The sequence below is a fragment of the Pyrgilauda ruficollis genome, unplaced genomic scaffold (assembly GCF_017590135.1).
Source record: "Pyrgilauda ruficollis isolate IOZ18807 unplaced genomic scaffold, ASM1759013v1 scaffold98, whole genome shotgun sequence".
Lineage (NCBI taxonomy): Eukaryota > Metazoa > Chordata > Aves > Passeriformes > Passeridae > Pyrgilauda > Pyrgilauda ruficollis.
This window is the reverse complement of record NW_024531932.1, coordinates 1,240,746-1,264,534: the sequence shown is the minus strand read 5'-3', so window position 1 is coordinate 1,264,534 and position 23,789 is coordinate 1,240,746. Positions and strand designations below refer to the sequence as shown.

Genomic DNA, 23,789 nt, shown 5'->3' with positions numbered 1-23,789 from the left:
CTTAAAGTCCTGGTATTGTCTTGTATTGCTGCATAAAGGGCACTAATGAACAGGAGGGATTTGCATTCTGGTGCTCTATTTATTATCTAAAATTGACTTCCATATGAAAAATGTTCAGCTCACAAGATGAGATTTTCCTAAGTGTCAGCATTATGCACTCAGCATGATATCTGATAATCCAGATGTACTCCTTCTGTTTCATCCAGTACATCATTCATCACCAACAATAAAGAAATCCAGGATGAGAACAGAGCTTGGAATTTTGCTGATGCTGCATGAGACAGAACAGATTAGTCTCCAGGCTTCTACAGCCATGATGACCAGGAGGTGCTGATAAAAATACAAATACGATTTTGCCAAGATTCTAACTGCAACTTTGATCAAGTATATGCAATAACAAGCTGTCATTTTTACCAGAAAAAACTATCATGCCCCTCATTTCTGCAGATAGTGGCAAGTTCCAGTGCCAGGTGAAATTTTGTAACAACTAGGAGTGCTGAAAAAAATTAGATTCAGTTACACCCAAACACCTTCAGTCAGATTTGCTCAGTTCTTTCAAACAAAAGGGGCACTAATGGCTTTATGCAATCCCAGGAAGATGTTAGGACAAATCCCAGGAGAGAGAAGACCTGACTCAGTGTCTTCCTTGGCTCAAAGACAATGAATTCCTAACTCTGAACTGCCACAAGGACAGGCTTCACTCCTTGCCAGGGGTACGTGTCATGTTGGTGCTGTCCCAGGTTGCTCAAGAAATGCAGCATTCTTTAACAGCAGCAGAAAAATCTGGAAATTCCACCTTTCAGAACAGGTTCTGTAACAGGAGACATGAGCTAGAAAAGCTAGAAAGATAGCTAGGTGGTAGAAAATCACCTCCTCCAGCTCCAAGAATAAAACTTAAGACCAGGCACCAAGAACAGGCCCAATTAGCAGCACATTTCAAAGAGCATTTCAGCTCAATGATTAGGGTCCTCTGAGGAAGCTGTTAGAATTTTTTCTTTCAGATTGTGATGGAGAAAAGGAACAGAGGCAGACTGAGACAGAGAAATAAAAAGATAATCACTCTACTGCCCAGAAATGAGGACAAAAAACTCCTTCATTCTTGTCCTTGCTGCAGTGCATGTTTCACTATTTCTGCAAAGTAAAGAGGACAAGAAGGACAAAGATCCCATCCATTCCTCTCCACCCCCACAATGTTTTATTGGCACAAAGTTTTCTCTTGGAGACTGAGATTGAAAAGCTGTGAGACCAAGCATCCAAGCCTCACAACCTCAGTGAGTGTCAGGTAACTGCAGCACTTGATGAAAGGAGAGCACAGGCAGCATTATCTCCACTTCCCAAAATCTGCCACTCCAGGCCATTGGGCCTTTCAGCTGCCCCACAAGTAAAATAGCTCAGTAATCTTCAGTTAGAACGAGTCATGTAGAAACAAAAAGATGTGTGGCGAGAAAAGGAAAGAAGGAGACTTTGGGGAGATTTTGGCAAATGAAAAAATATAAATGTGTAATGGAAACTAATTATTTTCCCCTGGTATTTGAAAGCATTCACAGGCTTCACTAACATAAATAAATCTATAAATATTTCCTCTGTTAACAGAGGAAATTCAGCTTTACAGGCAAAACTTAAAAATTAATTATATTATCTCCTCAACATTTTGTTATACAAATACTATAAAATAGAAAAGTTATGTAATTGAACCTCAAAATCCTGTACAGTAATAAAACCAAATTAATTACCCATGCAATAATAAAGGAAGGCAGAGTTAAATACGAGGGCCTGGTTTGTACATTTTGGTTAAAAGAACCACAAACCATGCTCACATATCTGTGTCATTTACTATGAGGAATATCACGTGGCAATGCTGAGTGGTTGTGTCTTACGTAAGACTCGGATAGCAGCCTTATTTTTAGGACATAGAAAAAACCTACAGCTGTTTCGAAAATTATGCACAGCCCTCACATGAATATTCTTTACCTCTGCTAGAGAATACTTGATAAGAAATTTCAGAGCAGAAGAGATGCAGGGTTTGTCCAAAAGGTTCTCAATCACTAAAAGCCAAAGCCATACGCAGGTGCCAACTCAGCACACAGGCTGACAGCAGTAACACCTCAACACTGAGCACACAGAACCAGCTCCTGGCAGTTCCCATACTGAGCCCTCAGCCTCAGAAAGGCCCACGAATCACCCAGAACTCTGCTCCCAGGGCACAAAAATTACACTTCAATCACTCCAAAAATCTGCCTCAAAATCAAGCTTCACATAATCTCTCAAAGGTCAGCAAATGTAGGCAATTTTAGACTAAGGATGGGAATTTGACCACAAAGACTCCTCGTGGAAGCTTGTCTCTTTGTACTAGAAATGAAAAGATTTGAGAATCTGACCAAGACAAATTTATATTAATATGTATAAACTCCCTGGAATTGTGGCAGTGAACATGGAACAACCACTTGTGGCTGTCTTCTCAAGACCTAGATCTAATCAATACCATAGTGCAGACAGGTTTTCATGGCAGGGATCCTGGCTTGCAGAGCTCCCCATGTTGGGGAGAGAAGCTGAGCTCCTCATGGGTGCATACACTCACTCCAGCTGCAATTCTGTGGGAATTGGAGATGGCAGCTCCATGTACTTGCTCCTGCACTTCCTTCTTGCTTAATCACTCTGAACTGTATTTTGAATATTGTCTAGCCAGACAATGACTTGTAAGGCTCTCGATGGGTTTGTGTTTGGGCAAGCATGAGATTCATGCCCCATGTAATTCATCTGCAGGAAATGTATCACCCCAGTGGTGGCTCTTCCTGACAAGTGGAGTAAAGCCTGCCCATTGGATCTGCTGCTTTTGACTCCCACTGCTGAGAGGGGAACAGGGAGAGGAGAGAGAACCCAAACTAATCAGGAGATACCAGTCAGAGTAGCCTAGATTAGACTGTGAAGTTAAGGAGTGTTACAGCCTGGAAACAGATGCTGAGATGCAATATATGCCACTTTCTTAGATAAACTGTTACACGGATTTAGAATAATTCTGCCAAAAAGGCAATCTAGTAAAAGTTACAAAACTGGGATTAAATTGGGAAATTTGTCTAGTGTTGGCATTAAGTTGGCAACCGAATTGTTTTTACATAGCATATAACGATCAACATTGGAGTAGAGCTCCCCAAGCCTTTCTGTTTGTGGTAATTTCCATGAGTTACTATCCTAACATCAGATTATTTTGACTCTACAAGCTTCTACTAACTGTTAGTATGTATATTCACTGAATATATATACTAAATGTATGCATATTCAGTGAATCCTGCTAAAGATAAATTAAAATCCTGCTAAGGATCCTGCCAAAGATAAATTTGAACTACAACAGATGCAGGATTTTAGAACTCATATTCATATACAAAGGTGCTTAGAATCTAATGGGAATTACTACACGCTATGCAATTCCTCTTTTTTTTGCCAAAAATGTTCCCAGGTAGCAGAAAGGCCCAGGAGCTAAATTACTTGACAAGATCTAGGGGACCATGATCCAGCTCTGCTCTGTCACAGATTTTCATGTTACCTTAACAGGTCCCTCAGCTTCTTTAGGTCTCAACTTCCCACAGGTAAAATGCCCTGCCCTGAAGGGTGCTGTGCTCTCAGACTGTCAGAAATTATGGTAATGGGGCCAAACAGATCCATCACAGAGACAAAATGGGGTGAACCTGTGCCTTCAGCAGGACTGGCACAGAGAGAAGATTTTGTTTGTCCTGCAGGACAAAGCACAGCCACCCACCAGCAGCCTACAACAATATTGCCCAGGCAGAGCAAAGGCAAGCAGGAGCAAAGCTGCATTTCCCTTCTCTATCTGCCACAGAGTTCCACTAGAACAGTACAAAACCACTTCAGATACATATTCAGCGTGTTTCCTCGCTTTGCTTTGGCCAGTTTTAAGTCTTTTGCCCTTCAAACTAAACTGTGACAATATTAATACAAGCACCACTGCCTACTCCCATTTTGCACATCATCCACACTAACAACGTGCATTAGATGCAGGAGAAATAGCCAGGTTTCCAAAGCTGCAATTTACTCAGCCTATAGAAATACATACAATTATAGATGCATTATATACATTATACTTTGTACTGAGCATTGCACCACTGAAGAGGAGCTTGAATTTTTAGCTGGTAGATACAATCATTTTAAATATCTGGCTACTGTATTGAACAAGTGTGTGAATTACTGTCTGTAAAAGTTTCATGTTCTAGGAAAAGCTGCCAAAAAAGGAGCTGCAATGCTACACTTTTGACTCCAAAGCAGGGCCTGAACCTTTGTACTCTTTCCCTCAGTCTCCTCAGGATGCTGAACTGCAGCCTAGTTTTAACATTGTACCCCGTGGCTACATGGGCTTGTTCTTTCTGTGACACTTTACGAAATATTTGTCTGAACCACAACAACAACACTTTGCCCTACACCACTGTTGTAATCACATTTAGAAATAGGCTTAAGGTTTCTCTGATAAAAACAGTTTTTTAGAAAGCCATATTAACAACTCTTTCTGCTCTTGCTAATCCTTAAAGATAACCTACCAAACAAGCAAAAATCTCCAAGGTTATACTCTGCATACAGAGGTGTATTCTCACTTATTTCAGAGATTTCTGTTCTTTATAAGAAGTTTGGTGTAACACCTTCAGCCTCTGAATGCTGGTGTTCATATTTTCACAGCAAAGTTAACTTGGTCTTGTTGGCTTGGTTGTAAATTGATACAAGCATATATATGCACACAGAACAGGTTTAGAAAAGCAAAGACTGAACTGTGAGGGCAACACACAGGAAACAGGGGCTGTGGAACCCTGACTTCAATGTTTTCTAATTTAAAACGTAGTTTTGAATAGAACTCCTTCAAATGAGCAGTCAAACTTGTGCAGTCAGCCTGCAGAGCTCCCTGCCAGAGACTTGCATTAGTACAAGGACACTCAGGGCTTCCACGGGCAGGGAAGCAGCTGCCAGCAATGACAACTCAGTGCTGATGGTGCACCAAAATGCTTCTGTTTCCACAAAGTGCTACTTTTATGCCTCTTTCTGTATATCCAGGGTCACATGCAAAGAAACGTGGGAGAAAACCTGTCCATGATTAACTTCAAAGGGTCCCATGAAATGCATTTCTTCCTCTACTGTATTTTCTTCTGCAAGCAGACATTTGCAAAGAAGGAAGTGCCCATATTTCTTAATGAAGTAGTCTGTAAGAAGTTAATATCCTCAGCACATCAGCCAAGAAAAAAAATCATACACTGCATTCACAGAAAATTTTTTAGGATCTAAAGCAGACACAAGGTTAATTTGGTTACATACAACTTGAAAATGATTGCTCTAAGTTTTATTTATATTAGTTGGTTAGATCACTTAAGACAGATCTGCACTTTTTGAGTAGAGGGAATAAAAGATGTAATTGTCTCTATCAGCATTATTTGACTTCATCTGTAGGCCATCATCAACCTACATCTGTAGCCACCTACCATCTGTAGCCACAGCAACCCTACACTATTAATTTCTTATAACATACTATGACTTCTTTTGGACAGTAATGATTCTAGAAAAAAAATCCATGTGAAAAACTGCTGACTAAACTCAGCTGTCTATAAACAATACTGGACTGTGCCATCAGCTTGCAATATTTCAAAATTTAACTCTGTTCTGCAGCATTTTGTTCTGCAGCCAACACCTTCCACCACATTAATGTGATGCCTTGAAAGTGCAATGGCAATGCCTTTCTAGCCCCATTATTCCCTCAGCCACTCCCTGATTCTTACATGATTCTGCCTTCCTAAAAAGACACAGGCCTGTTCTCAGTGTCAAGGGTAAAACACCAACTGCTTAACTTTCCTTTGGAACACTAGAACCAGTTCTTGCCATCTGCATGGCAAAATGATCTATTTGGTTGGTGAGAAATCAGAGAAACTCCAGTTTTACACTGGCTTTAACGAGATGAGAATTTGATCTATAAAGCAATTTGCTGAGACCTGCTGCATGAGAGCAGGAAAGCTGAGGAGATGAAACTCTATGGGGCTGTTTGGTGCTCCCCAGGCAGCAGGCAGCCCCCCGAGGAGGGGCTGCTACCAGGCTGTGCCTGGCTCCCAGCCCCTGGCACGGCCCCCCCGGGCACAGAGCGGGCAGCTCGGAGCTCTGCTTGGCACAGCTGGGCTCACAGGACAGAGCCAGAGAGCAGAGAGGCCCTGTCAGAGTGGGGCAAGGTGCTGAAGGTAAGTATTTAGCATTTACGTGTTCTGCGGGGTCAGTGGTTGTCCCCCCAGGACAACACACACACATCACAGCCCGCAGTTTATTCCTCCAGCTCCTTCTACAGGAGCTCCAGTTACTCATGTGATTGCTTGAGGTCTTACCCCATCCAGCTCCCTGGGCACCTGCATTTAGAACTGCACCATCCTGGCTGAGTCCTGTGCAGACTGAATCCAACCTGTCCTGGCTACCCAGGGACTCCAATGCCGCAAGGAAGGGATCCTGGAGCAACCTCAGCTCCCTGCCAGGGCTCCTGGAACCTTGCAGCTCTCCTGGCTGCCCTGAAGCTGCAGGGAATGAGAGCCCTGCAGCATCAGAGAACAAGGGACCAGTGCAAGGAGGAGCAGCTTCATTCACCAAATTCCTTTCCTATCTTCTCCAAGCTGGCTGCCTTTTCCTACCATAGCCAACCTTGAGGCAACCTCCCCAACACAGACATTTTAGATGAAAATCTAAACATCTACCACTACAACATCTACCACTACAGTCCCAAAATCAGACATTACCAGGATGTTTATTCAACCATAGCAATTTGAAACTTTTCTACTTTGTGGCTGCCACATTTTCACCCCCCAAGTGTTATAAACTTCTGTCTCCTCAAAATTCTGCTGTAATATCTAAACTTTTGGCCACTCCTTGGTCTCCTGAAGAAAGCAGAAGTTTGTCAGCTAAAATTTTTTGCTCCACCCTGCTATTGTTGGTCAAGAGCATAATCAGCAGTAAGATGGAATGGCTAAATGATCAGGGATGTAATTGCCAGTGTTTTGGGATAACTGCTGGTTCTTTAATTAAGTTTCTATAAGAGTTCAGACAAGATGCACTTTCTGAACCTTGTTTTTTCAGCAAATTGGATATATCTAAGGATTTGCTACACCCTTATTTACTACTTGTTGGTTTCTAAAATTCAATTTTCAATAGAAGTAGGAAAACTCTGGGCTTAAAACCTGCACAAATCCAGTCTGAGCAAACTGATTTGTCTTCTACAAGTAATACAAGATTTTCCCCCAAAAGGGCAGTTTGTAATGACTTCAGCAAGGAGTTCTTGCAGCTGTGTGTGTCAGTGCAGTGGGCAGAGTGTGCTACCTGAGTACCCATCCAGGGGCAGCTGCAGTGCTCCACCATGCCCAGGACAAACACTGCTTTGGAGGCACACACTGAAGCTGGCTCTTGCTCCCAGGCTTCACAAGTCACAGCAAGAGAAATGTGGTCAAATGCCTCCTGGTCTAGACAGGAGGTTTCCTCATGCAAAACAGCTAAGTGATGAGACATTTCTAATTGAATTAAGGGGATCAGGAGAAAGGTCATAATCACATCAAACTATCTGGAAATGTTCATTTATGTAGGAATATGCTGGGTTTATTGCATAATCTGTTTAATCTTCTAAGAATTTTAATGTAATATATTTTGCATTCTTAGTTACACCAGCCAGAAATCTATCCAAGTTTAATCTGATGTTAATTACTCTGAAAATATTTCCCTTTCTCCCTAATTTTCTCTTTTAGCTGGTATAGTTTTCTTCATTTAATAATGAACTAAAATATACAGCATTCATTTCTATAATTAGCAGGTGACTAATATTTGAACACAAAATCCTCAAATAATTGGTATGTTTTAATGATTTCTTTTGGTCAATAGTGTGCAAGAGTATAATTTTTTTGACAGGGACTTAGAGGAATTACATGTTTGATTTCTTTTTCTGCCTGTGAAAAAACTCAGTGTCATTACACTATGCAGACCCACAATGCAGTATCTGTGCCTGCAAACCAAATTCAGTTTCATGATGTCCTAGCTTTACTTAGGCTTCTTTATTTTCACTTGTAGAATTAGTCTAAAAGTGCCAATGGCTGCAAATACCCCAGTCTACAATACCATTTTCTTGCCCTAGAGATGGGGCAACTGAGAGGCTTTTTAAAAACTTTTAGTCCATTTTCAGTTTCACGAGAAGGGTGAGACAATACAGATGTTACAATTCACACCATCACAATCAGAAGCTATTTCCTAATTACAATATGTTATAAGTGGTTCTTGGCCTATCAGCTTTTTGCCACACCATGCTGTAAATGCCTTAAAGCCAATCATCTAAAACTACCCCCCGTGGGTCCTACTACAGTGCATCTTTCACAGTTCTATTTCTCCAAAGCATCCAGTCTTGTTTGTAAGGCCACCTTTTGAAACTTTTTTCTAGCTGCATTTCTCTCTCAACAATATCTGCCCTTTTCCAGGGCATTTCTAAGTCAGCATTTTTTATCTCAAAGTTTGCACAGAGATGCACACAGTGTGGGCCTTCTGTAGGGCCCTGAAAACCCTCTACAGATGCATTTCCCCCAGGCCAGGCCACGGCAGCTTTGTTCAGAGCTGTGTCCCTCTCCCTGCAGGAATACCGCATTTCCAGCTTTGAGCAGAGGCTGATGAATGAAATTGAATTCCGCCTCGAGCGGACCCCGGTGGATGAATCTGATGATGAAGTCCAACACGAGGAGATCCCCACAGGCAAATACATTGCTCCCATCTTTGATAAGAGACTCAAGCATTTTCGGGTAATGGAAGGATTCCCTATTACATTCACCTGCAAAATAGTTGGAATACCTGTTCCCAAGGTAGGTCGTTCTCTCTGTAACTGCTAAAGGAACAAAACCCAACTCCCCACCAGTTTCTGTTCATCCCTCCTAGGCACATGGCTCTGTGGAGAGAGCTCCCACATGAATCATTTCCCCCACCTTTCTAAAATAACAGTATCTGCTCCTGAGCATGCATCAGGCCTTGAGGTCCAACCACCTGACTCCAGGAGAGCCAGAAGTGCACAACCCCCAGAACCTCCCAGAAAGAGGGAACTGATCTAACAAGTGACGTGCCTCGAGCCAAGGAAAGAGAACCTGACGGGCCCAGCCATGATATGCAGCTTCCTGAGCTCAACCTGGAGTCATTCTCTTTCACATTATAACTGACTTGCAAAGTTTATAATGTTCTAAAATCGTATTAGCTATTGCTCAACTGATGTTATTTTTCTAGTTACTGTTAAGTCACAGCGGGTGTCTGATCACTACAGGTGTACTGGTTCAAGGATGGCAAGCAGATTTCAAAGAAAAACACACATTTCAAAATGAACAGAGAAGAAGATGGAACATGTTCTTTACATATTGAAGCTGCTACTAATGATGATGATGGCAACTACACGATTATGGCTGCAAACCCACAAGTAAGGGGGTTTATTTTTTTGTACAAAAATGCTTGGTTCGTCTTTTTCTAATATACATTAACAGGAACACAAATTGGGCCACGTGCTTTGACATCAAGTGGTGACAATATCACAAATCAGGTGCTTTAGAGCATAGGAGAGGAAACCATGTAAAGATGACTGATGAAACTACTCTGTTACACAGACAGTCAAAAGCACTAAGGACATTTTCCCATGTTGGTAATTCCTGCCCTATCTCCTTCCCTCTGTTGCTGATAGGTACCTTTTGAGATGTGCTGACAAGACAGACATGATGTTTCAGGCAGAAAGAATAGAGAAGGAACAAACAAATAGTTACATTAAATTTGGAACTGTTACTGAATATAGTCTCATTCCTTTACACCATTCTCCTTGACCCCACGTGCTCACTTGGCTGTTTATTTAGAAGTACATTCATCAGGCAACTTTCCCAGTTTAAATGTTTCTCTTTTTTGAAATTATTTTTCTGTTCAGTTTCTATATGGTGCATTTTGAAGTAGTCCAGTACAAAGGTACTAGCAGACAGTACCTGTGGCATGAATAAATAAGCAGGGACAGGCACTGCCAAATGCATTGCCACAGCCTGGAAGAGTTTGAGAAACCCCTGCCTCAACTGCAGGCTAACAGCATTTGCTTTGGGGAAGTGGTATTCTCACTATAGTTCAGCTACTCTATAAAAACAAATCCTAATGCACTGTAAGGTTCAATATTTGTACTTTTAATTAAATAAGCCATTAACCAACTATTAATTCTGTTTCCATTGTGAATTGCAGGGGAGGATCAGTTGTTCAGGACACCTGATGGTTCAGAGTGTCCCTTTTCGGGGACGAATATCCACAACTCAGCCTCACAGGTGAAAGAAAAAAGTCCTGCAGACCTTCTTTATGCTTTTTACTGAAGGCATCCAAAATAACCACTGCATTCATTGAACTTCAGTTCTCAATCATAAAATGGAAATAACAGCAGCAGTTCCCTCCCAACAGGTCACTTCTATGTTTTTGAAGGGCATCCTCAAATACAGGGAAGTTTAAGTACGATTTCATTTACTTGTTGTCGTGGAGCTAAAGGCAAGGGGTGGATTAGCAAAATGAAATTCAGCCAAAAAAAGCAAAAAGAAGCAAAGGCTGGCTTGGGAATCTAAGGATACTACAAGATATAGTTATCTTGATAATCTTTCTAAAGGGAAAATATGCAAGAATTAAATTCCAATCAGTCCCTTTCTTTCTGCCCTTTTATGTAACTCAAGCTCTCTCTCCATCCTTTACCTCAATTTCTTTTTTTAAGCATTTTTTTACTTCCAAACACACACGTGATTTTTGCATTGCAGAACACGACCCCGGGTGCCAGAAGGGGACAAAGAGGCAGTCCAAGAACGCTTTTTCAGGCCATACTTCCTGCAGGCTCCAGGTGACATGGTGGCACATGAAGGGCGACTCTGTAGGTTGGATTGTAAGGTATTAACTGGCTCTTCTGTTCACTCTCATTTTCCCTACCTCTGTACATGTAGTGCTTTGTATTTTTGTGTTCTTTATTGCATGCATGAGCACTTTCCATTCAAAGGTTTAATGCTCCGTTTTTAAAACTATTTCTTAATGCCGTTGTCTCTGAGCTGATTCCAGGGATTTCTTTTGAACAAATATTCTATGGGATGAAGAACACAGAAAACACAACCCAGAAACAGAAGGCTCACTTACAAGGTTGTTTAAATTACTAGATGTGTCCACTGTGTCCTTTACCAATATGAACTCCAGAAGTTCTGCTCCATTACCAAACTCTTAAACATAATCCAGAATAGCACAAAACCATGAGAAAGAGAGGATGCAGCACGTTGCTTTGTGTTCAAACAAATGTTCCCATTGTATTGGACTGAATTACTAAAGATTAATACTCCCTGAAAAGAGGGAACTGAGCCTAGCTCATTTTATGCTTCCCCAGCATGCACAGAGGTAGAAACATCCCCATTTACTGATTGAAATCCTGGCATGAAAGAGTTGTCAGAGGTTAGAGTACACAGAGAGAACATCCTGTTATTGAACACCTTCAGGAGAATCATCTGCTCCAACCTGTTCTGGAACCCCTCTATGTCCCTGCAGTGCAGCAAAAGTGGCAGTGCTGACACTGACCCTGAAGAGGGTAGAAGCTCTGAGGCACAAGTTAATGCCCTGAAGATGAGCAAGACTCATTACTACTTAATTTACGATGTAAAGTTTAGGAGCATGCCAAAGAATTTGGTTATTCCTAGCTCTGCTATCCTGGCAGAGCTTGTGAAGCCTTAAAGCATGTGTGGCATTGCACAGACCTGGGAGAGAGCAGTCCTCACTCAGACAAGTCCCACTTCCCTCTTTCTCTGCTTTCTAAAACGTTGTTTGGAAAGCAGTATTTTAGACATAAATACTGCTCCCTATTGAAGAGATTTTTAATACTACAATACAGTCTAATCTTTCAAAAATACTTAATTTGTAATGTTATAAAGCATGCAAGTTCAACAGCTATGAAGTATTATATCATTCTTCATCAAATTTTACAAAATACAAAGTAATTTGTATAGAACTTTTTAAATCTCTGTTAAACCCAGTAGTATTTTACATCAAGGAATTTGATTTCTATTCAGCACCAAAAAAAGGAAAAATAGCAGATTATTAAGAGTCTTTTGTGAATCTCATATTCTAATTTCATATTTCAAACTAAGTTTCTTCCTTTCTGACTAAGAAAAATGTAGATATTTCATGTATTTTTAAATCTTTTTACTTGTTTTTTTTCTGGGTTTCTCCCTTGTGGAAACAGTCAGCACAGAAACAAAAACTGAGAATTTTTTTAAAAAAAATCTTTCTGGTCTAGATTTTGACATGATTCAGCTGGCATTTGTCAAAAGGCCTGGCTCTGAATTTCCTAACCTCTCTGTGCCAGTTGGACACTTGTCTGGAGCTGTTTCCCTGTCTCCTAGGTGAGTGGGTTACCAACTCCTGACCTGATGTGGCTCCTGAACGGCAAAGCTGTGCTCCCGGATGGCAGGCACAAGATGCTGGTCAGAGAGACCGGAGTGCACTCTCTGCTCATCGATCCTCTCTCCCTGAGTGACGCTGGGACTTACACTTGCCTTGCCACTAACAAAACGGGACAAAATTCATTTAGTCTGGAGCTCACTGTTGTAGGTAAGAAGCACTGAAAAAGTCGCCTCAGTGATGAAGTTATCTGTATGCATTTCTTCAAACATACCTTATATAGTTTCCCTACAGACAATTATAGATAAATAGTTAATGCACTGAGAGTAGGAAAATCCCACAGCTGTAGATACAGAAATATAACTTTTATACAAATATTTCCCTCCCAAGCTGACAGAGGGAAATGTGCTCAGATGAGAGCACTCCTGTTACTAAGAGAACAGAATTCTGCCTTATTATCACCCATCCTCACTTTCTCCCCAGAAAATGCTTAGGGTTTGAATTCATAATATATATGTTGAGGCATTTCAGCCCAAATTTTATTGGTTTAAAAATGTTTTTAAACAGAAAAATTTAATCTCTTTAATATAGCTTTAAAATATGTGAGATATTGAAATGTATAGATCTGGCATTAATTTTCTGCAATGGTAGTATGTTTAGACCCATTATATATGCATATATTCTTTTATGAACTTCAGTTCTGCCTATTATTTACTTTATATTCCTTTACAGAGGATATGTCATGGCATTTCACTTCCCTTCCAACATCCCACTAAAAATTCACAACCTATTTTGGTATCACAAGAATAATTTTTCTCGTGTTCTTCCATACTATTCGAAGAGGAAAAAAGAATAAAATATCTGTTGTTGAATAATTCTTTTTCCAGCAAAGGAAGTCAAAAGAGCACCCATGTTTCTGGAGAAGCTTCAGAACTGTGGTGTTCCAGAAGGCTACCCTGTCAGATTAGAGTGCAGAGTTGTGGGAATGCCACCTCCCATATTCTACTGGAAGAAGGACAACGAGACCATCCCATCAAACAGAGAGAGGATGAGGTATTGTAACACCCATGCCTGAGGTTTCCTGTGCCTGGACCAAGTGCTTCCATGAAAACCTCTGTGCTGAGTACAGATAGTGGTGCTTTGTAACAACTTCTTCCAGCCCCAGGAAGCTGTAGAAGCCTTGCCTCCCTGTGGGGTGCACAGTGGCTGTTTCCTTGGTTCAGAACAAAGGCAAAATGCACCCCTGCCTCAGAGAGGGGGACAGAGCCTGTGGGCCTGACAGGGTGTATGGATCTCTTTATCAAACAGACCCTGAGGTGGCATTTTAGTGCATTGCAGCACCTTATTCTCTAAGCTATGTTTTCCCAGTTTAGTTCCAATTAGGTATGAATTCAATTTCAGAAGTTTCAGTGCCCCAGAGCACAGGATAATAGAGAATTTATCATGTCAAATAGAGAAACTTTAAAAAGTTGGTCACATACAAAGGTAAAGCCTTTGATCCATGCTTACAAAATACAACAAAGTTCAGGTTCAGCTCTTGCAGTCAAATGCAGCCCTATTTTTTAATTTTTGCATAAGAAAAGCTGATGAAATAAAGTGCCTGGCTGTAATTAATGATAAATGAAGTGCTTTCTTTTTTTAAAGATTTCTACTCCAGCATGTATCTGATTTTTAGTATTTTATTTCACTTGTTCCAAGTAACACCTCAATGCAGTCACTAGATCTTTGGGATCAGCTTCAAGAGTCCCACCCCTTCCCACCCACACCTGCAGGCTCTGAGTGCAGGAAGCTGGCTCTGTTAGGGATGGACACCAAGCACAAGGGAAAGCATTCTCAGAAAACTCTTTTAGTGGTCACCCTGTCCCCACCCAGACTCTGCTGTCCCTCTCCAAAAACCCCACCTAACCCTGGCCTTCTGCAGCCTATAGTCTACATGGTTTGGGCCCAGTCCTATTTAATATCTTTATAGATAATCTGGAGAAGGGAACTGAGTCTGCCATTAGCAAATTCATGGATTACACCATATAGATGTTCCTGTTTCATAGGGATTGTGGTTCTACACACACACACACATTGTAGTTACTGGAAAAATCAACAACTCTTCTAAAATACCACATTTCCAGCTGTTTCACAAAAGGTTAGAAAACAAATTTCACTTCAGCTCAGCAGAGGAATGGCTGAGGGAAACTTCCCACCCCCCGCAGTGCCAGGAGCAAGCCCAAGGGGTGTGACAGCTCTGCTATTTCAGCCCGCTGAGACCAGAAACCCCAAAGGCTTCCAGTGGCTCTGCACAGACCCACGGGCAGCACCGTCCCTGCCTGTCCCTGTCTCACCTCCCTGCTTCCTGCCTGAAGCCAAGAGAGGCTTTTGTAGCACAAGGACACAGAGCAGCTCCTCCACTACTGCACCCCCAACATATGGCAAATTGTGTAGTGCAGGGAACAAAGGGTGAAATGTTCCTTTTTTTATTAGAGCACAAAATGCCCTCTTGTCCTGCGAGCCTGTGGTTTCATTCCAGTTCATATGGAAACAAAATCTCAAATTTCAGAACATCCTGGAACTTAAGTGCTCTGAAGTGCTCATCTCACTCCTCTTCCTTTATAGTGAGAGATGGGTTGATAAAACAGACCAGCCTCAGCCTAGAGAGCAAAGGAGTCTCACTTCTGTTATATCCTGCTGAAAAGTTTTTCCTGGAAATTGCAGCCACAAAGTCTTAGATCACTGGAGAGAAAAGGAAGTGGAGGGAACCATGAAGCAGGTTTCTTTCAGAGTGCTGGCCAAACAAATCTTTCTGATTTTCCCACCTGGTCATTTTCTCATGGAAAAGGGTGCCCCAAGAAAGTTTTTGACCGGCTCTGGTAGCTGTTGTGAAAAATATCACAACTTTGTACAAGTGCTCTTGGTATTTTATATTCTTGCTCCAGCTCCTGAATTAGGAAAACTACAGTATGATTGTGCAGCAGCTTTGCACAGGTTTAGCTGATTAGTATTCAATAAATAATGCAAATATTAACATATACAGAGTAACAACTCGGCTCCCACAGTCACACCGTGGCTGTGCACAACTGAGAGGAGCCAGAACAGATCTGAGATTTCCTGATCATTGTTTGAGGCCATACTGAAAGCAAATCTATTGCCTATAGACTGCTACCTCTTTGTGAGTAGAGATGACAACGTATCTGTTTCATATTTAATATACATTTTTCAAAATCTGAAAGCTGCTGTGCTCTTGAGAAATACTAATTCCCAAACACTTGTTTTCCAGCATGCACCAAGACACAACAGGGTATGTCTGCCTGCTGATCCAACCTGCCAAGAAAGCAGATGCTGGCTGGTACACCTTGTCTGCAAAGAATGAAGCTGGCATCGTCTCCTGTACTGCTCGACTTGACATATATGGTAGGTATTGGCTGGGAAAGAAAGCAGGGCCCCAGCTGCTTCTTCATCTGGCTGTGACATGGTTAGAAATCAGGGGCTTCATAAGGCCCCAGAAGAGACATAATGACACAGCCAAATGGCCAAACCAGCCCTGCTGCACCGGTGTGAAGGAGGGTAAGCACAAAAAGCCAAAGCAGGGGATTTGCACAATGTTCTCTACTCCCAGTGTCCACCTCCCAGAATCCCTAGACACATAAGCATACATTTTCAAACCTTAACTCTACTGCCTCTAACGAGTCTGTGCAACAGCCCTGACCTGGCAGAGCAATGAACTGCACACAAGAAAGCAGACCCCTTCTTCCACAGAGCATGGGGGTGCAAACCAAGCCTAACTGATGGGGGCCACTTTACATCCAGTATGTTTGTCTAGGACTCAGAAGGCCCCATCCCACCCCAAGAACTACAGCACATCATTAATCTGCTATCTCTGCAAGACAGAATAGAAAAAGCAGAGTATTTTGATCACTTAAGCAGCATAATAAAACAGAAAGCATGTTCCACAAACTGGAGAATATATATATATATTCCACCAATTGTTTGGATTAGAACAAGACCCTTAAAAGAAAAAAAGAGCTCATGTTTTCAAACTGGAATTTCCATTTTGGTTTTTAAACCCCACCCAGTTATCAGAAGCGAGTCACCAGTGCATCTCTGTCAGCCTCCTGCCACCTTGTGGTGATACGGGCAATAGTAATGGAAGGCTCAAGAGAGGGCGAGGGGGAGGCTGGTTTGAGAAAGGTGAAACAAAATTTCAAAATTCCTTAGGTATCTACATGTTGAAAGACATGAAGTTTCAAATGAATTCAAGGCACAAACAGGAAAAATACAGAAATTAAGAAATGCATCCCAAGTCCAATCATATTTTCTAATATATGTAACTCACAGCCCAAAGTGAGTGAAAGTAATTTTTGTTTGTGCTATTTTGAATGGGTAGGGTCGAGAGATTGAAGGTGTGGCCTGATATTTGCAATTCTGCATGCAAAGAAAAATAATAATGAGTAAATAATGAGTTCAAGTAGAAACAAATTTGGTGCTGCAAGAAAAAAGGAAGCTCTTTTTAAAATATTTCCAAATAGGCTCAAAATTCAGCATGGAAAGACACTTCCTATCAATGCTTAACACGTAGATTGTTGTCTCCCACACCAAAAACCTCAGAGCATTGGAGCCTGAACTTGACTTCCATTTTCATACCCTTTCATTTTAACTGCTGACGGATATGTCTTTCTAATTTGGGTGCAGACCCACATGGAAAAACATTAGCAAAGGTAATATAATTTTCCCTTGTCTGAAGTGCTTTAGGGATAGCAATTACTAGGTATTATGTAATATAATATTTTTACAAAATTTTAGCAGTATTTGTTCATATGGGAGCATGTAGAATGGTACTTTTAAATTATTGAATATGTGTCTTTGGAATACATTTATTTCAGTATTTTTAAAAAATCTAGAAAACATGTTAGTAATTGTAACTACTACATGGCAATAAAAATTGCAATCACTTTCTTGAAGAAAAGTCATCCAGAGGGTGAAGCAGGACAGAATCAGAGCCCTGGCCACTCTTTTCATCTCTGTTCATGCTATGTATGTTTTTAGCTCTGATTGCAAGGGCTTTGGAGAAGGCTCCAAAGATTTAATCATCAAATTTTGGACTTTGTGAAATCCATGCAAACGTTGCCATTGAATTGAACAGGGATGAAATTTTATCTGTAGACTTCAATAGAATTGCTGAACATACAAACAATACCAATGTCAACATTTGAAGGAGCAGACCCTAACCCAGAAAGCCCAACGCTGTGCTCTCTTCAGGGATGTCGGAAGCAACTTTCCGGGTGTGTGAATTGACTTCCACTGGTTCTTTGTGACCCAAACTAGAGGTTTACAGAGCCCCTTGTGTTTCTGTTGCTGCAGCTCAGTGGCACCGTCAAATTCCACAAGCTCTGAAGCTGCGCCCCGGGGGCAGCCGCTACACGAACCTCAGCAGCCAAGGACTCGACATCTTCTCTGCCTTCCCCGCTCCTGAGAGCCCTGTGCTCTTCTCATCCCCAGCCCAAAAGTTGGTGGAGAGCGAAGAACTTTGAAAACCAAACACTTGTTCCAGTTGCACCTGCGGAGATACTTAGAACTGTGAAAAACTAAATAATAAAAACAAAAGAGGTACAACTCATGATGCTCAAGGTTTACAAGCAACTTGTTTGTAATTAAGTGTTCTGCTGCTGCAAATGCTGCAAGTGACGTATCGTACAAGACTTTTGCATATGATTTTAATGCAGGATAATTGTGGTATGGAGTGTTGTGCAATAAATTCAGTACTGTGTGGTTTGCTAAGAATTACACAGAAAACATAGTTTTCAGCACCTAAAAGCCAATACCACTTTCACTTCTTGAATTAGAGCTACTGCACTGTAGCTGCCATGGTAAGGATTGATGATGATTAGCTGGAATACTGCCAGTGAAAACACTGACATTACAGTAACACCAATCCTGAATGAGGGTAAACAACAAGACTTTGAATGTAATTAAAAAAAAAAAAAAAACATGCCAAATAATCACAAAGCACAAGTTAAAAGGAAAAGATGTAACTCATTTTTATATATGATTATTATGCCAGCCTATTCTAGAATTTTTGAACTCCAGACTAGGTAAATATAGCATTTAGGTACAGCTATATACCCTAAATATTTATATCTCTGTGTGTGTGTGTGTACTCTAAGAACTGTGTATTCTTGGTGTAAGGGTTCATAAAATAAGGTACAGGGCATGTGCATAAGGCACATAGGAAATGGAAATTCCTCTTGTCTGAAGCATGTTCTCTTGAGCCCACAGCTGAAACTATTTACCAGATGTGCTTCATACTTTTTTCTTTACCATGTTAGTGATCCTCTGACTTTAATATGGATGATACCAGACTTGTCACTTCATGGCTTTTAAATATCAGTATCTTTTTCCTAATTTTTAATGTGCACCTACCATCTAGGTCATTTTATAGCTAAATGGAAAGGAATTGACCTGGTAAATTTTCACCACCATTTAGGAAATGATCACAAGTGTAGTGTCTAATAGGAAGACAGAAAATTTTGTTAATATACAAAAGTTAAGAAGTTAAGCAACAGTTATATGTAAAAAGCTAAAAAACCCCAACAGTAGTAATAAATAAGGCAAATTAATGAAAGCTCAACAGAAGGTGTTAAGTGACAACACTTAATGATCGATTTAAATCTATTTGGCATCTATACAATTACATCAATAGCCCCAGCTGTTAGAATCTGTGAATGTTTAAGATGTTTCCCTGCATCTTCAAATTACTGCTAACCCTCTCTCTAGACATTGGTTTCAAGCACTTCTTACTCACTGCTTTCAACGTGGCTGCAGAATGCCACAAAGTCATGATCAAAGTCAAAGAGACAGAAAAAAATTTAACAGATACTTTCATTTTAGACAATGTTTGGGGATTCTTCAAATTGAAAATTTTAACTTTAAAAAACTCCATATGCAAAGAAAACAATGAAGAGTTACGTTTAGAGCAAAAGAATGTTGGATATAGCCAGAGACTGAGAAAGAGAATGTCTTTCACTGAGCTTCCCACAAATAGAGCTTCTGTTGTTCCTAACATTGATTCCCTCAGGATTTAGAGGAAGTGAATTTCTTTGTTGTTTTACTTCCCACCTGAGTGAACACCACAGAACAAAACCATCATGATAACTCTTATACTTTTGTTAGGAATCTCAGGCAACTCAACCCAGACTGGACAGACCAGAAAGCTAAAACACAGTCTCATCCTAAGAGTTAAAACAAGGTACAGGCATTTCTCAGGGAAAGCAGATGTTGCCCACATTGTACCTCTTCCCTGGCAACAAAATAAAACTCATGGCTATTGAGAGTGATGCATTGAGTTAAGTGACTTCAGGAATGAGATGCAGAACCTAAGACATAATGTGGGTCTGATCTTCCAGGACAGAGAATCTACTGCTCCTGTTACCTTCATTTGGTTCTTAGAATGGCTTAAGGATTCCAAAACTACACCCAAAATTTTAAGTTTCCCACATTAGTTACTACTCTTGGAAAAACAATCCAAGAAAAGTTACTGGATTTTGCTTGCTTAATTCAGTGCTGATGGAGAATGGAAAGGTAGGAAATTAAAACACAAAAGTTCAAACTCACATCTACAGCCATGGTCTTCCCATCATTTCACAAACCAGAGAGTAGGTTTTGAACTCCAGTATTCCAGGTTCTGTACTGGCCATCAGGCTTTATCCCTCAGCACAGTCAAGAGATTGTCTGCTTGGAAGTCCCCTGTGGCCCCTTTTCCTGGCTGACAGTGACGGGTTGGCCCAGATGATCCCCTGACCTAAATCACTCTATGCTTCCTAAATTATTTTCTTTTCCAATGCCTGTCTAGATATCCTACCTGGATTAAGTTACCTGTCAGCTAAGTAGAAACTAAGAATTCAAGCAAGCACAGACTTTTCCTTTTTGCTGGAATCTAACCCATTAGACAAGCCCAGCTACAAGAGTTCTTCACACAGTGTAGAAGAAAGGAATGTTCGTACTCTCCACTGACAAGTACCTGGTCACCAGTGCTGGAATCATACTGACCAGTATTACTGACAGTAGCAGTGGTTTTTCACATTTTACAGCATCAGACATCACCCAAAAACTCAATGCAAATGACAGACAAAGTGCACAGTGCATGCAAACCATCTCTCTTCACCTTTTCTCTGCAATACCAGAGGAGTGTCCCCAAACTCACATCATTACAACCTGAGCTGACATGCTGACCATCATGTGGTAAAATTTTTCTTAAAATGTCCATTCAGTTCTTTGGAAGTGGGAGGACAAGAAACTGAAAGACTTTTCCCAAAGATCTGTGTAAGAAGGATTAATCCTTAGTCATTCAAGAAGGGGCCCCAGAAATCTCAGTGAGAGTCAGGCTACAGAAGGCAGATCACCAAATATGTGTTAGCTGAAGTATAATATTCTCTCCTGAACAGTATTTCCTAGCAAAAAGGAAATACTTCACATTTCCCTACAGAATGCAGAAGATGGCAATTTCAATTCCTTTCAGTAACTCCTACCCTGGTCCCAAATGGTCTGTAGGTGTTAAATTCTCTTCCCTAACTGCTACAGGGCATTTCCCCTCTGGGTGTGCAGAGCCCATGCAGGGAGCCTGCAAAGGCAGCTTGTGGGAAAGGATGGCAATGCTTTTTGACAGGTTCCTTGCACTCATCACAAGGAACAACTTGCAAAAAAACTACACCAAAATAACATTTGTGTTGTTAAGTGGTGGAAAAGACAAGGGAAAAGGCCTGTGGAAGGGAAGGACAGTAGGACAGTCCTGTGTTGCCACACCACGTCAGGATGTGCTAGAGCCACTCTGCTCCCTCCTGAACAACCTGGCTGCTCGTTGCTGCTCTTCACTGAACAGCCAGTTCCACTTCACACCAACACAGCTTCTCATCCTCGTATTCAGGGCAGGCTATGCAGCAACAAAACTTCATGTTACACCCGCCACTGAAGCCGCTGTTAGTTCTTAACTTCCAAAATCCATGAAGCCACCACAACGTGGAGCATAATGCTGTGGCTGTGTAAGTGTGATACAGAAATACTCACGTTTGGAACCTCTCAAGCGTTCACTGATTCACAATCTTGTAGGCTGATTTGGTTTCCCCTTTCCTCCTAGTCCTGCTTTGGTGTCTGCCAATCAGAGGCACAGTATATTGCACTCTACAGCAGAAATGACATCTTTTGGGTTGCAATTCTACATTTCAAAGAGTTTTCTTTCTGCTTCAAACTTTTGGTCCAGACTGATGCAAAGCCAGCCTACAGCAGCATTACAGATGGGGCTGCATTGATAACACTGGACCTCCTGCCTTTAAACCACTGGACTGAGTTCCTTGTTTCCACATGGAAGTGGAGCAACCCTTCTGAAAGCCTCACATCTGCTAACACGAGGAGATGAGAGCACACACTGCAAAAAGGAAAACCCAAGTCTGCAGTTTGCACCTCAATATGTAAACAACAGCCAGTCCCAATTGTTTACAGCAATTGTAGGTACTTCAACCAATAAATCTGGAATATAGATTCATTTAAGAACTGTGTTCTTAATTCTACCAGGTTTAAAAGCACTAGTTTCTGAAAAATGTCTTTACAAAACCTAATGAAATATTTATACTGTTAATACTGGAGAAGTGATTCATTGAAAATTGCCTCATTATTTCCAATACAAAAAATATTCACTTTGAGCCTTAACATTCTAAGTTAATATTACTTCTTGATTAAAGTTGATATTTTTAATTGTTTTTCAGAAGTCATTCTCACTGGCAAGAAAAATGCTCACATCAGTTTTATAGTATATTTTAATGGCACATGAAAGGAAAAAAACAAACCACCTGTCTGTTCAGTAATGTATTTCCCTTCATCTCACCTGAACTTAAATGAATGCTTCAGATTCTATACAAGACTGTGTCCTTCACATAATAATTGTGAAAATAATTGTGAAAATGTCCAACAATGCCAGAAATTTTCTCAGAACTTTGCTGTGACAGCTGATTAATGAAATCAGACTACATTATTTAGAAAAAAAATAATAAATATTGTCAAGTTATATACTAGCCATGCTTCTAGCAGGTAGCTGTGAAATAAAGTTGTTGCTTTTTTAAACAATTCTCGGATTCAGTTCCCATCAGTTTTAAGACATACTCCTACCTACAGTCTGCCACAGCAGAACTCCATCGTGTGTCACACATTCATGGAGAGCCTGCCTGTTGCTGGGTCCCCCTCTGCCCTGAATCCCTGTGTGCCCACAGGCTCAGGGGCTGGCACAGAGCACAGATCTTTGAACCCTGCCTGTGCATCCAGCACTGCAACAGGGAAAGTCTGAACCAGAGCAAACCGAACACACAAACCACACTGAAGTTCACTGCCTGCAACACCAATAATTGAGCGTCTGCTTTGTGCCCATCAGTGCATCAGGGAAAGGGTTTTAAATAAGCTGCAGATGCAAACCAAACACTTGAAGGAAGCTGGATCTCATAGCTCAGCTGCAGAAGAGAAGAAGACCAAAAAAAGGATGAGTCCTGTTGCTTTTGCTCCCCCATGTAACCATGTTTCTCCATTCCCACCTGATTTCTATGCACTTGTGTGCCTGCCAGCTGAAAGGAAATGTTCTTAAAACTATTTTCGCTCAGCTACAGCTTTGTGAGCTGAAGTGGCTCCTTTGCATTTTATCATTTCCTCCGAGCAGCAAAAGTTGCTTCTATTCATGCCTTTATACATCCACTCTATCCATATATGTATAGTCCACTATAAGGAACCATTTATTGCCTAATCAAAAGAAATCTTGGGCCACATGTGTGTGAATTTCAGTGGAGTTCTCCATTTGTGCCAGTGGGAATTCTGTTCAGAAACTGCCCATCCTTTATGATCACATGTCCTGTTAGTAACAGGAAACACAGTTTTGCAAAGAAATGGAAAAACATTGAAGACAATCTGAGATGCTATAAAAAATACTACTATGCACCCCAGGCTGCAGGAAGCCAGTCAAAAATGAACTTCTTATTCCTTGGAGTTATGTATGCAGACACTTCAAGCAAATTTTGTAAGATATATTTTGCATACTAATTTCTGTACAAATGAAAACTGAACCACAAATTAGAAAAAAAAAAAAATTAGTAGACAATATGAAAATGTACTCTTTAGTAGAAGAGACATTTAAATATTATACATGGGGTAGGTTAGGGGTTTTGAAGCCAGGTTTGCTTAACATGTAATTAAAGTTTAAAATATAGAGAATTTTTAGGAAGTCCACAAGTACCAGGTGAAATAAATGAGGTTTTTTTAAGATATCTGTGTAGAGGAAACACTGAACTGCTTCTTCCACAAACAAACATGTCTTCATCCTCAGTGCACTTGTTTTTTCCCCGTGGCTATTTTGTAGAAATAGA

General features: G+C 40.9%; 1 protein-coding gene across 6 annotated transcripts in view; it reads left to right on the top strand.

The window, feature by feature from the left end:
• The window catches only part of MYPN (myopalladin), a 71,511-nt gene extending 49,002 nt beyond the window's left edge, over positions 1-22,509 (top strand). For 5 of the 6 annotated variants that reach the window (XM_041490101.1, XM_041490097.1, XM_041490099.1 and 2 more), the window contains 8 exons: positions 8,631-8,852; positions 9,302-9,451; positions 10,243-10,322; positions 10,797-10,923; positions 12,414-12,621; positions 13,299-13,464; positions 15,677-15,810; positions 17,758-22,509. In XM_041490101.1, coding sequence (XP_041346035.1) covers positions 8,631-8,852; positions 9,302-9,451; positions 10,243-10,322; positions 10,797-10,923; positions 12,414-12,621; positions 13,299-13,464; positions 15,677-15,810; positions 17,758-17,927 — 1,257 coding nt within the window. In that variant the 3' untranslated portion in view covers positions 17,928-22,509. Of the gene's footprint in view, positions 1-8,630; positions 8,853-9,301; positions 9,452-10,242; positions 10,453-10,796; positions 10,924-12,413; positions 12,622-13,298; positions 13,465-15,676; positions 15,811-17,757 lie in introns of those variants that run through there. The other variant, XR_005957057.1, reaches the window with a different exon arrangement.
• The last annotated feature ends 1,280 nt before the right edge of the window (positions 22,510-23,789 follow it).